The sequence below is a fragment of the Sceloporus occidentalis genome, unplaced genomic scaffold (assembly GCF_023333645.1).
Source record: "Sceloporus occidentalis isolate IW3139 unplaced genomic scaffold, rSceOcc1.0.p SCAF_98, whole genome shotgun sequence".
Lineage (NCBI taxonomy): Eukaryota > Metazoa > Chordata > Lepidosauria > Squamata > Phrynosomatidae > Sceloporus > Sceloporus occidentalis.
In genome coordinates, this window is record NW_028317078.1 from 23,944 (window position 1) to 36,226 (window position 12,283).

Sequence of the window (12,283 nt, forward strand, 5' to 3'; positions counted from 1 at the left end):
TATAGACGTTACCATTCAGGGCCTATGTCTCGCTGTGTGGCCCCCGGGGGCCCCGTTAAGACCGCCAGCACTCGGCTGCTCGTCCCGACCCAGCCGGCCGCTGCCGCTCAGGCACACCGGGGCGGAGCCACCGAGCTCGGCCGCAACATCCACTCTGCTCCGGGGATGCGGCCTGTACCACCCACTAGGCCTGCGCAGAAAGCTGGGGTACGAACCCGTGAAGAGGGGGAACCTGGGGCCCCTGAGACGAGGAACCCGGGAACCGGTGGAGCCTGGGGCCCCCAAGAGAGGAAGCGCGAGGGTAATGGAGTCCCTGGGAGGAGGAGCCTGCAGAATGGGGCCCCAGAGAGCAGCGCCATGAGAGAGGTTAAGCCAGGGGGTCAGGGCCCTCAGATGAGATTGGGGCCCAAACGGAAGAGGAGGAGTCAGGGGGGTCCTTAAAGGAAGAGCCTCAGACTGGGGCCCCAGAGGTCATTGGAATAGACAGACAGGAAACCACTGGCCCCCGGGCACTCAGAAGTGCCAGTCCTGGGGCCACAGACAGAGAACACCAGGGGCCCAGGACCCCCAGACCATTTGAGTGTGGCCAAGGATCAGAATATATGCTTCTACTGAGCCAGAGCTCGCGCAAGAGGGGCTCCGAGCTCGCGCAAGAGGGTCTCCAACCTCTCAAACAGGGGCCCCCACCTCTCACGCACCTGTCCAAGTGCACCTGAATGACGCCGTACAGCCCCACGGCATATGACGGCGCTATACATAATAATAATAATAACGGTATATATCATGGCGGTTCCCCCCGTGCAGCCGTTACACCCAATTAACTCCGCCTCGGGTAACCGCAGGATTCCTGCCCCAGCGCGGGGTAGATTTACACACAACAGCTCAGTTTGAGTACCCGGTGCAGTTGCCAAGGAAACAACAAGTTACTTGACTTGCCAGTCACTTTAAAAGCTAAAAGTTGCCATGGTAACACCAACACATCTCTTAAAGTGACACGGGAGGGGGGGGCGTTGGCTTCCTGTAATAACCGCCCCCCCCCCCCCGACTCTTTTGCCCCTGAACACAATGACAGAGGGGTTGTAGGAGCAAGAAAGAGTGGGGTTCGGGGGCCAGGCCACAGGGGTCGGGGCCATGAGCCACAGGAGCTGCTGCCAGCTGGGGGCAAAGTGTGGAGCGAAATACCCTCCACAGGGGACATTAACATCTAAACTACGTGTCGCTGTGACTCGCTCCTGATATTCTGCTAATAAAATCAATAAATATAAAACCCCCCCCTGCAGATCGGCCCCATCCGGCCCCCGTCTAGTCGCCCGTTTCTCCTGCTGTAAAGACTCAAACCTTAATCAGTCGTTGGTCTCGTCTTAGATTCAGGAGCCGTATGTCTATCCCATGCATGTTTAATCCCCTCACTGTATTACCCGCTACCACTTCTGCTGGGAGGCTGTTCCACTTTTCTACCACCCTCTCCGTAAATTAACCAAATCTCAGGCAGGTGATACTCAGACGTGGTTTTAGAGCACAGAGAAGTTCCATTCCTAAAGACGCATTAACAGCTGTGACCGGTTACACGCACACACATGTATGAATACACGTTAACATACCCGCTACTCACCGCACGGCCGCAGGGTCTCCGGCTTAAATAAAAGTCAATTGAAAATACACCAATATTCCTCTTATTACTGGCACAAGATCAGAGGGGTATATAGTGGGGGTAAATCAGAGGGGTATAATGGGGGGGGTATTTCAGTGCGGGGTGTATAAGAGGGGTGTATGAGGTCAGTATATGGTGGGGGTAAATCAGAGCGGTATAATGGGGGGGCATATCAGTGCGGGGTGTATAAGGTCAGTATATAGTGGGGGTAAATCAGAGGGGTATAATGGGGGGGTATAGCAGTGCGGGGGGGGGTGTATCAGGGGGTGCAGATTTCCGTGCCCCGCGGACGGGCTCCTACCTGTTGCTATGGCGCGTCCGTCGGTTAGAGCTGCACCCGGAGGGCCGGTCCTGAGCCTTATGTGCTCCGTGCAGCCAGGTGAGGGCCGGCCCTGCCCCTGTAAATTAAACACCTTTTGTCCCGGTAACCAGGTAGCGACGGCCAACGAGAGAACAAAGCTGCGGCGAGTCTGAGTGCTCACTAATCCCGGGGCCACGGCGTCGCTTCCTGCCGCTAAGCCTCTTAACACCGAGCTGTCTGCGGCTGTAAACACAGCGAGTGAGCGTGCGTGTGCGCATATGTAAGCGAGTGAGAGTGTGCGAGTGTGAGTGCGAGTGTTAGCTGGGGCCGTTGCTAAGCAATCTCCCAATCAATCACAGGACTGTCTCTTTAGATTTCTTTGGAAGGTTTTAACCTCTTCAGGGACAGAACGCCCAGGAGCCTAGGGGACCGAACCGCTTCATTAGGGCCACAGACTGCTGAACCATCAGCTTTACGGACCCCACAGAACCCCTCCCCCCCCGGGTCCCCCAAAAAGACGAAGCGGTGGCACACGGGGCCCCTTCCTTCCCAACTTTATTAGACATTTTCTTTAGTATCACAAACGATTGTCAGATTCTTGGAGAAAAGACGAGAAAACTAAGCACCAAAAATAGAATGCGGAGCTATAAATAGAACGTCTAGAAACCCTAAAATCAATATATTCTGATAATTCTAAAAACAGACGAGACCACGAGGGGGGGCGCTGCCGGGGGGCCGTCCCGTCCCACCCCGGGGGTCCCCCCCACGCGGAGCCCTTTGGGTAAACGAGGCGCCCCTCTGATTATGTGCGTGCAAAGTGATCTGCATGCGATGGATCTTAGAACGGATCCTGCGGCCGCATTATCTTTGGTACAGGAGGGGGGGATCCGCTGGGGATCGATGTAACCCTGCAGGTACGTTACCCTACAGTGACAGAGCGCCCTCCGCTGGCTAATGGAGGTACTGCACGCCGACAGCAGCCCCATCTAAAGCAAGCGCGGCATAAAACGGCGAAGCAGGAGCTGGGGAAACATGCGTGGCTCTGCCCACCACAATGCGATGAGGGGGCACGGCGCGCATCCCCCCCCCCCCGGCCCAGGAATGTAGGGTATTTAATGCACACGGAGTACACGGGATGAGAAACTCCGTTAAAGCCCGTGGGCAACAAACTTGGGAGATGTAATACGGGGAGAAAGTCGCAGCATGCGCGGCACAGGAGCCTTTAACGCCATGCAGGAAAACAACATTAGAAACCAACGCAGTCCCTGAGGCGGCAATTGGGGGAGTCATGCAGCTTCTCACGTTATTTCGCCCCCCCCCATAGGCAGCCGGCCCCTGAACGACCCACGTCTGCAGCCACGCTGGGCATGCGCTTCCCACGTGACAGGAGCCTAGGAAACCATCGCATGAATGAGTGCAGCCGGTGGGGGGGGGGCAGGGGGTTAGTCGCAAAAAAGTCACCTGCAAGCAAAACACCAGCAGATTCCATCGGACACGGCGCCGACTCTCACCGGATCGGGAACGCGGTCCAAAAAGTGGCAGTCCAGCTCCGCAGAGGCTGCTGGATACCGGGATGAGGGGGGGTGGACTCACGAGTGCCGGTGTCCTGCTGCCGCAGATAACAGTGAGGGGGAGGAATAATACGTTGGGGTCGTCCGGAGCCAATGTCCCGATTGCACTTTGGAATATTAATTCTCTGCTTTTCTGGCTGGTGATCACAGAGGGCTCAGAGGTCTCCCCTTCATAAGATGTTGAGGGCACTCTTCTTCACCTGGCTTCTCAGAACTTCACCCAGTCCGTGCTGGGCTGTCCAGAACCAGAGCTGCGGGAACACAAGACGGATATAATGCGGAGCTCTCCCTTACCCCACGACAAGCCCCCCCCCGCGCTGCAGGACGACAAGCCCCCCCCCCACGCATCCAAACCCACCTGGACGCTTTAGTGAAGTCTCCCCACGTGTCCGCAGCAGCCACCGGCTCAGCCCAGGAAGATGTGGCTCCGAGGGCCACAAGCAGCCCTGTCCCTGCAGAAGAAGAAGCATTTAGAAAGCAGGAAGTACATGGTACACGGTACCGGGGGCCGCACACAGAGATCCGGGGGCCGCTCACCTGAGTCCCCCGCGGGCTGCGGCGGGCTGTGCTGCACCGGTACGGCGCCCGGCGCTTTCCCTCCCGGCGGTGGCGGCAGCAGGTTTGGCCCCGCACCGCTCAAAGGCCGCGGTTTCGCTCCTTCCTTCTTTTTGATATTCTGTCGTTAAAGGGAATATTGTCAGACGGTGGGACTGAACCACTAAATAGGACGTCAAAGCCCCCGGACTTAAAACTCACAGGGGAGCCCAAACTAAAGAACGGCCGGGGGCCCCGGGCAGTCCCTGCACCAGAGTTGCTGTGGGTGCGCGGGGTCTGCCGGGAGCACGGTGATGTCAGAGTTATAATCTACGTAGATGACATCACAAGGAGGAAATGATAGGGCGACAGAGAGAGAGAAGCACGGTACCGCGATGTTCAGTTTGATGGTCTGTCCCTCCTTGAAGCCCAGGTCCAGCTTGGGCCCCGAGTCGGGGTTCTGCGCTTGTTTTGCGAACTCCGTCTGCTGTTTGACCCACCTGGAAGAGGAAAACATCTTTATCGACATCTTACATCATAACCGCCCCCCCCGGGCCCGATCCCCTCCCCCGCCCGGCGTGTATCAGAACCCTGCGGCCCGGGCGACACTCACTTGAAGTGATCCTGCAGAGCAACGTTGAAGTCAAACGCATCGCCGCGATCCGCAAACCCGACGCCGAGGAACGCCCGTCGCCCTGCGGGAAGCGGAGAGGTCAGACCGGGGCGGCTGGGGGTCGCGACAAACGCGCCATTTAGCAGACTTACCGCTCCCGTCCTCGACGCAAATTACAAAATATCGACTGGAATCGGCCACGCTCTCCACGGCGATGCCCGGGAACTGCTCCACGGGGGCCTGCGCAAAAAGCTCCCCTGAAACAAAGAGCCACGCGTTACACAGAAATACCCCGTGTTCCTGCACTGTTACCCCGAGGGGTGCTCCGGTCACTTAGGGGCCGCCTGTCAGGTCTCTGTGAGCGCGGGGGGCACGCTGCGCATGTTCACAATACATTATCATGCAGCACCTGAACGCAGCCTGTCCGTGCCGCCATTAACATGACATTCGGGGTGCCCTGAGGGGCCGGGTGCGGTGACCGGCAGGGCATCCTGCATTTTACACCTGGGGGCACGAAGGCCACTGATATGCCCCCGCCGCCATATCTCAGGGTCCGATCATGATGTCATTCAGCAGGAAAGTCTTTGGTTTCCATGGAAATTTGCCTTTATGGATAGGGCTTTATAGACAAGGCTCCACCCTGCTCTGTTGCGTAGCATGCTGCATGTACACAGGTGTATATGTAACTAAGCCCACACCTCTCCCTGCTCCCTCCGCCCCAGGTGCCCGCAGCCCCCGGTACCCGTGGTCTTGTCCTCCAGCTTGATGTAGGCCATCTTGCCCCGGGCTGTGATCCGCAGGCGGCCGCTCCATGCCGGTTGATCCAGCTGCCATTCGGCGGCCCTGGGGGGACAGACACATAGTCAGACGGACCCGTCCCCGGCCGACCCTGAAGAAGGGCCTCGGGCTCTATTACGTACCGGTATCCTCGGTTGGAGGCCCGGGGAGGGATCCGGTAAACGTGCACTTCCGGCTTGACGCATACCACCGACTCGTAATCGCTGTCCGCCATTTTGGTACACCCAGGACTTCCGGATCAGTCAGCTGAGTACTCTGTACTCACTGGTGAGGAGGAGAGAGCGGCCCTGAGGCAAAACCATCGAGTTTAGCAGATAGAGGGGTCGCTCCCGACATCTCATTCACGGGGCTCCGCTTCCGTGCCCACCATACATGGGAGATACCATTCCGTGCCCTCCACACAGGACAATACTACCCCGTGCCCACCATACATGGGAGATACCATTCTGTGCCCACCACACAGGACAATACCACCCCGTACCCACTATACATGGGAGATACCATTCTGTGCCCACCACACAGGACAATACCACCCCGTACCCACTATACATGGGAGATACCATTCTGTGCCCACCACACAGGACAATACCACCCCGTACCCACTATACATGGGAGATACCATTCTGTGCCCACCACACAGGACAATACCACCCCGTACCCACTATACATGGGAGATACCATTCTGTGCCCACCACACAGGACAATACCACCCCGTGCCCACCATACATAGGAGATACCATTCTGTGCCTACCACACAGGACAATACCACCCCGTGCCCACCATACATGGGAGATACCATGCTGTGCCCACCACACAGGACAATACCACCCCGTGCCCACCATACATGGGAGATACCATTCTGTGCCCACCGCACAGGACAATACCACCCCGTACCCACTATACATAGGAGATACCATTCTGTGCCCACCACCCAGGACAGTACTACCCCATGTCCACCATGCATGGGAGATACCATTCTGTGCCCACCCCATGAGCTCATACCAGTCTGTGCCCACTGCCAGAACCAGGGAGACTGCCATGTTTCACCCACAGAAAGGCATTGCACGGGAGCCTCTACCACTCTGTGCCCATTTAATGAATCCTAGCCATCTTATAGCTCAGAAACACCCTACTTGTTCCGAAGGTAGATAAGCGCACGCCTTCCGCTCACGTTGCTATGACAACGTCATCGGGTTTATACAATAGAAACGTATAAATTATCGGCACCCGGCAGCTTAAGAAAGACGCCACAGAACAGACCGTTTTCATCATCTTTATTTAGCATGGTTCGTTCCCAATGTTCTGATTTCTAAAAGTAAATGTATATCCGGTACAGCGATAATCGTCGCCCGCGAGCAGGAGGTACCGTCCTACAGCCGCCCAGAACGTCGACCTCCGGGTCTCTCGGACGGCTCTCCGCTCCAGGTCCGGAGGGGCCAGCACCACATTCCTGCGCATGGTGCAGGCCCCGGCGGCCCTAGACGGGTTAGCAAGCCCGGCCCCACCTATTACTGCATTCAGAATAAGGGCCCTTCACACGGGGCCAGTCCTGGGCTATTCCGTCCACTCCAGGAGAGGCTGAAACGCAGACTGCCCGCGCCCACCGGCTGCCGCCTCCACCCTCTCCGGATTCCACGATCTCCGCGCTCACGGACAGCCCGGGCTGCGGGGAGAAAGTCTCCGTCCCAACGATGCCGTCCCATAATCCTTCAGTCCAAGACCCACGCTAGATCAGACCAGCAGAACACTGAAGCAGCGAGGGGAGCGACGGGGCCGGTCCCAGCCTGCTCTCCCCCCCAAGCCATGCTGGTTAGTAGCTCATGCACACACCCACAGCTTATACCCCTCCTCTCACACACACACACAGGGGCAATTCTAACCAAGCGCCCCCCAACAGCCTGAAGCCACGGCGGGGGGACCAATCTCCAAAAGCCATCATAATACGTGCCCAGAAACCGGAGGGCTTCCCCCGTCACCGCTACTCTACGCCCTATACAGTTCAGTGGGATTTTACACTTTTACGCTCTACTGTTGGCTGTTAAAACAAAGTGGTTTTCTCTTAAAACTGTCTCCATGCGCGCTACGCCAGAGCTAAAGGAAGCGGAACGGAGGCTCCTCTGGGGAGGGATTCAGGTTACAGGCAGCTCTAAGAAAAATATCATCTGCAATCGAGCGCCAGATCGGAAACCCACATCCCCCGCTGGAGACCCCACTAACTGTTAGAAACATTATTGCTGGAGAGAACTTCAGTGGCAGTTGCAGGCACGTGGCACCCCGTCTGTGCCGACAGGCGTTCCTCACCACCCTCCCTTCCCATTTTGCACAAGCGCAGACACGCTGTCCCTGGTGTTAAGAGGCGGGCGGCCTGCGGCGCTGTGCCAATCACAGTGGTCGGAGAGGATGGGTGGCGGTAGAGGGTCACAGTGCGCAGGGTTTAAGGTCACAGTGGGCGGAGCAAAAAGGGCATCAAAGTGCAAGTTAATGAGGTGGTCCCCTCCGCTCAGGGCCATTGGTGTGACAGGGCAGCATCACTCCATCGCGTCTATCTGCGCTGGCGGAAGCCTTGTGATCCGTCGGGACCCAGCGGCTGCCGGATCACGTTGTTCGGCTGTCTGATGTCCTCAGACTGATTGATTCGCGAAGGCCTGTCAGAAACATAAACGGGATTACCGAGGGGACATGAGAATCGAACACGGCGCCTCCATCATAAAAACAAAAAAACACACAAACAACAAAACATGCAGACGTTCCCGCGCCAAGCTGTACCTGATATGCAGGGCTGTGATCTATTCTGCCACAAGCCTCCAAACCCCCAGAGACTCCGCAATGCACGGTTCCATGAGCCGTGTTACAGGACAGGGCAGCCACTTCACGAGCTGCGGAGGTTCCACTCCATGCATCACAGCCGCTTTTGGCTGAGGAACATGGCAGCCTTTTCAACACTTTTGGGCAAAAGAGCAAAGCAGTATCCTTGCCCCGGTTGTCTGTTACCTCTCCACCACAGGCTTCTCCGGCTCCTCCTCGGGACTGGCGCTTCCTAAAATCCGCTTGCGTGCCTCCGCGTACTCCGCTTCCCTCTGCGCCAAGGTCTTGACGGGCGCCGAGGGCCGGCTGCTGGCGTTCGCGTTGCTCGCCAAGCCGTTGCTTGTAGGCCTCTTTAGAATTCGGATCTGGGGAGGGGGACCGGATGGAAGGGAGTCGTCTTGGATAACCACGGGGACCTTAGGTGGAGACTTGGACTTCCTGCTGGGAACAGGAAATCGAGGCTTATGAATGGCAGAGAGGACGGCGCCGAAACGCCTAATACTATAGCCGAGCAAAGACCATTCAGAGAACAGCTTCTCACTCTAGCCGCCCCCAAACCTCCCACCCTGCGGCACACTCTACCCCCCCAAACCTCCCACCCTGCGGCACACTCCACCCCCCCAAACCTCCCACCCTGCGGCGCACTCCACCCCCCCAAACCTCCCACCCTGCGGCACACTCCACCCCCCAAACCTCCCATCCTGCGGCACACTCCACCCCCCCAAACCTCCCACCCTGCGGCACACTCCACCCCCCCAAACCTCCCACCCTGCGGCACACTCCACCCCCCCAAACCTCCCACCCTGCGGCACACTCCACCCCCCCAAACCTCCCACCCTGCGGCACACTCCACCCCCCCAAACCTCCCACCCTGCGGCGCACTCCACCCCCCCAAACCTCCCACCCTGCGGCACACTCCACCCCCCAAACCTCCCACCCTGCGGCACACTCCACCCCCCAAACCTCCCACCCTGCGGCACACTCCACCCCCCCAAACCTCCCACCCTGCGGCACACTCCACCCCCCAAACCTCCCACCCTGCGGCACACTCCACCCCCCAAACCTCCCACCCTGCGGCACACTCCACCCCCCAAACCTCCCACCCTGCGGCACACTCTAGCCGCCCCCAAACCTCCCACCCTGAGGCGCACTCCACCCCTGTGGCCCCACGCCATTTAACTGCACAGACAGCGCATGTTCCGCTACATCTTTCTCTTACCTTTCTCGTTGAGCGATTTTTAGCTTCTTCTCTAACCTTCTTTCTATTTCCTGGGAAAACAAAGATACGCGAGAAAATAAATCACCGTTTCATAACCAATTGACTAATAATAGGACATCCAGAAGCCACCGGCCCCCAGCTAACACGCAGGATAACAGCCGGGGTAACATTTATGGCTCTTGTACCCCACCAGCTAGCGGTTTCCAATAAGTCACGCAGGTCGCCCCCCGAGCCGTGTTTGTTTTAGTGATTTTTAGCCCCTCACATTCCCGGAGTTTGCGGCATAAATCAGAGAGGCTTCGAGGGACGGGGCGATCGGACCCCGGGTGTCAGATGTCCACAGAGTTTGGCAGACGATCAGCAATGCAGCCCCCGCTCCGTGCCGTGTCAGCACACAGAATACGCGCAGGTATTAATAACCACTGCTTGGGGCATATCACACGGCGCCCCAACAACCCCTGGGAAACGATCACTAGAAGTCGCGCATGCAGAGCGTAGATTACTGTAAAAGTACCCGGGGGGCTGGGGCATTAATGCATGTGGCAGTAAGGGTTGGGGGGCACCAACTGATTGAAGTGGGGCATGAGGGCATCTACTTAATGCAGAACCTATGGGTCACAGGAGAAGCCATACTGACCTTTCGCCCCCACGTGCTCTGGGACAAAACCATGCAGGGGCCAAAGGTCAGACCTGGAGCCCTGAGACACAAAACCGGGGCAAACAGCCATGGTGCTGCTCCGTGGGTGGAGCAAACAATCCGGCGCCGCCATGCGAACCGAAAGAACCCCACAGAGTCCCTGGGCCAAGCGCCTGATACCCCACCACAGTGTGTACCCCGGTACCGCGCCGAGGCCCTTGATCGCCCCGTACAGCCCCGCAGCAGCCGCCGCCACTCACCCCGCTGTCCGCAGCATCCTCCCAGCTCTCCGCGACCTCATCTTCTTCCATTTTCCGCTCAGCCGCCACCGGAAACCAGGCCGAGCACCGCGCTTTACTGCGCCTGCGCAGTGCGGAAGTAAGCACGCACACCTCTAGGCGCGTGCACGATTCGCGCAACGCAGGTGGAACTCCGCCATGATGGTTTCCCCCCCAGTGTCCGCCGGAAGCAGAGGGCAGCCATCTTTGTATCCCCAGCTGGAACAGACCATGAGAATCAGATTCATGTTAGAGAACTCTGTTATCCTGTAAAATTTCTGAACAGGATACATAATTTGGCACAATGGCTTCAAATGTGTGTTTATGCAGTATTATATTTAATAATTATTTTACCCTATTTGGAAGCTGATGCTCATTGACATTGCCGTAAAGTTTATTCACAATCTGTGATGGATCTATAAAGTTTGTTTGGATCTGCTCCGGAACTATGCCTCCCAAATCTTCTTTCCACTCATAAAATGGCGGGAAGCATATGAGTTGGTGAGAAGCGGGGAGCGATTTGCTGAGTATATACTTTTAAATTTTGATATTTGTTCTATACGCACTCAGTCATTCAGGATTTTTTCATTCAGATGTTTCCAATATTGTTGCAATTTAAAACAATTCCTAAAATACTGCAGTGCTCACCCGTTTTTACAACGCCTCATTCCCATCATGTTAGATCCGCGCATGAGCTCTGGGGGAGGCCCATGTCTCCTAAACCAGTAGCCGGAAACCTTAGTTTGTGAAACCTACGCCTTCCCCGTTATGAATGTTTAGGTCCGCGGGGTCCCCCTGCTCATTGAACCCCGAGCCCCCCTAGGAGCTGGGAGTGTCCCCTTTTTGCTCTCACGCTCTGGATTTTTCCAGCTAGTGACCACCCAGCGTCCCACTAATATAAAGCTGCCACCTGTCAGCCATGGTATGACTGCTTCCATGATGCGCTTTGGCCTGGTGCTATGTTGCCATCTGCTAAAATAAAAGGCAACAACCCTGCGCCCCAGTGTGAGCCTTGTGCACGGATGACGTGAACTTTAGGTTTTAATCAAGTGATCCAGACTTTGGCTTCTGGGGTTAGAAAGTTGGAATACCCGGGAAGAACGCTCCCAATCAGCAGCATGTTACTCCCAATAATGTAAATATAACATATACTTTTTAATAAAAGCACATTGACTGAAACAATATTCAAACTTAAGACAACAGAATGACCTTCACAACATGGCGTCATTGGTAGCGCTGGTGCATTCTCACACTAGGACCTTCACAATATGGCGTCTGTTGTCGGACACGCACACAGCGTGTGCGTAACCAGTGCGCGCGCGCTCCCGTCGGCTCGCTCCACTCTGCCGCTGGTGCTGTTGGAAGATGGTGGCTCAGTGACAAGGGAGGTTCAGGGCGAGCCTGGCCAGGAAGGACCCCGGAGACAGGAGGAACCCGGCCTGTGAGACTGGGGGGCCGCGCCGTGAGCAGGTGAGGCCGAGTGCTTGGCCTAAGACTGACCGAGCTTCATGGGAGTTATAGAGCGAAGCAGCTGGCGCAGCACAGGCTTCTGTTTGCCCATTCATCACAGCAGGGACCTTCCGGGGTATGATGGGACTGTGTGCCCGTCCCCGGGGGATGATGGGACTGTGTGCCCGTCCCCGGGGGATGATGGGACTGTGTGCCATTCCCCGGGGGATGATGGGACTGTGTGCCCGTCCCCGGGGGATGATGGGACTGTGTGCCCGTCCCCGGGGGATGATGGGACTGTGTGCCCGTCCCCGGGGGATGATGGGACTGTGTGCCCGTCCCCGGGGGATGATGGGACTGAGTGCCCGTCCCCCCGGGGATGATGGGACTACATGCCAGTCCCCCCGGGGATGATGGGACTGTGTGC

The 12,283-nt window shown here is 57.1% G+C and overlaps 2 protein-coding genes across 3 annotated transcripts; both read right to left on the reverse strand.

The window, feature by feature from the left end:
• Positions 1-3,731: 3,731 nt before the first annotated feature.
• On the reverse strand, positions 3,732-5,682 carry LOC149284138 (adaptin ear-binding coat-associated protein 2-like). The gene is made up of 8 exons (XM_089497117.1): positions 5,591-5,682; positions 5,413-5,513; positions 4,823-4,927; positions 4,671-4,752; positions 4,449-4,557; positions 4,061-4,199; positions 3,882-3,975; positions 3,732-3,774 (listed from the first exon to the last, which is right to left on the reverse strand). Exons 1-8 carry the CDS (start codon positions 5,680-5,682, stop codon positions 3,732-3,734), a joined length of 765 nt encoding a protein of 254 aa, XP_089353243.1.
• A 2,328-nt stretch (positions 5,683-8,010) lies between these two features.
• On the reverse strand, positions 8,011-10,440 carry LOC149284139 (SUZ RNA-binding domain-containing). 2 transcript variants are annotated; one of them, XM_089497121.1, is made up of 4 exons: positions 10,390-10,440; positions 9,493-9,542; positions 8,460-8,711; positions 8,011-8,113 (listed from the first exon to the last, which is right to left on the reverse strand). In XM_089497121.1, exons 1-4 carry the CDS (start codon positions 10,438-10,440, stop codon positions 8,011-8,013), a joined length of 456 nt encoding a protein of 151 aa, XP_089353247.1. The 2 variants fall into 2 exon arrangements, with proteins under 2 accessions (XP_089353247.1, XP_089353246.1); XM_089497120.1 differs by having other exon boundaries at positions 8,460-8,714.
• Between the last annotated feature and the right edge of the window lie 1,843 nt (positions 10,441-12,283).

Bases quoted from the DNA above. Each gene is read 5' to 3' on its own strand.
- LOC149284138 (XM_089497117.1), bottom strand. From the start codon at position 5,682: ATGGCGGACAGCGATTACGAGTCGGTGGTATGCGTCAAGCCGGAAGTG. The intron at 4,928-5,412 runs GTACCGGGGGCT...TCTTTGTTTCAG, and splicing joins GCTGGAGGACAAGACCACGG to GGGAGCTTTTTGCGCAGGCC. The intron at 4,753-4,822 runs GTAAGTCTGCTA...CGCTTCCCGCAG, and splicing joins TTGCGTCGAGGACGGGAGCG to GGCGACGGGCGTTCCTCGGC.
- LOC149284139 (XM_089497120.1), bottom strand. From the start codon at position 10,440: ATGGAAGAAGATGAGGTCGCGGAGAGCTGGGAGGATGCTGCGGACAGC. The intron at 9,543-10,389 runs GTGAGTGGCGGC...TTGTTTTCCCAG, and splicing joins AGGATGCTGCGGACAGCGGG to GAAATAGAAAGAAGGTTAGA. The intron at 8,715-9,492 runs GTAAGAGAAAGA...TCCTGTTCCCAG, and splicing joins AAAATCGCTCAACGAGAAAG to CAGGAAGTCCAAGTCTCCAC.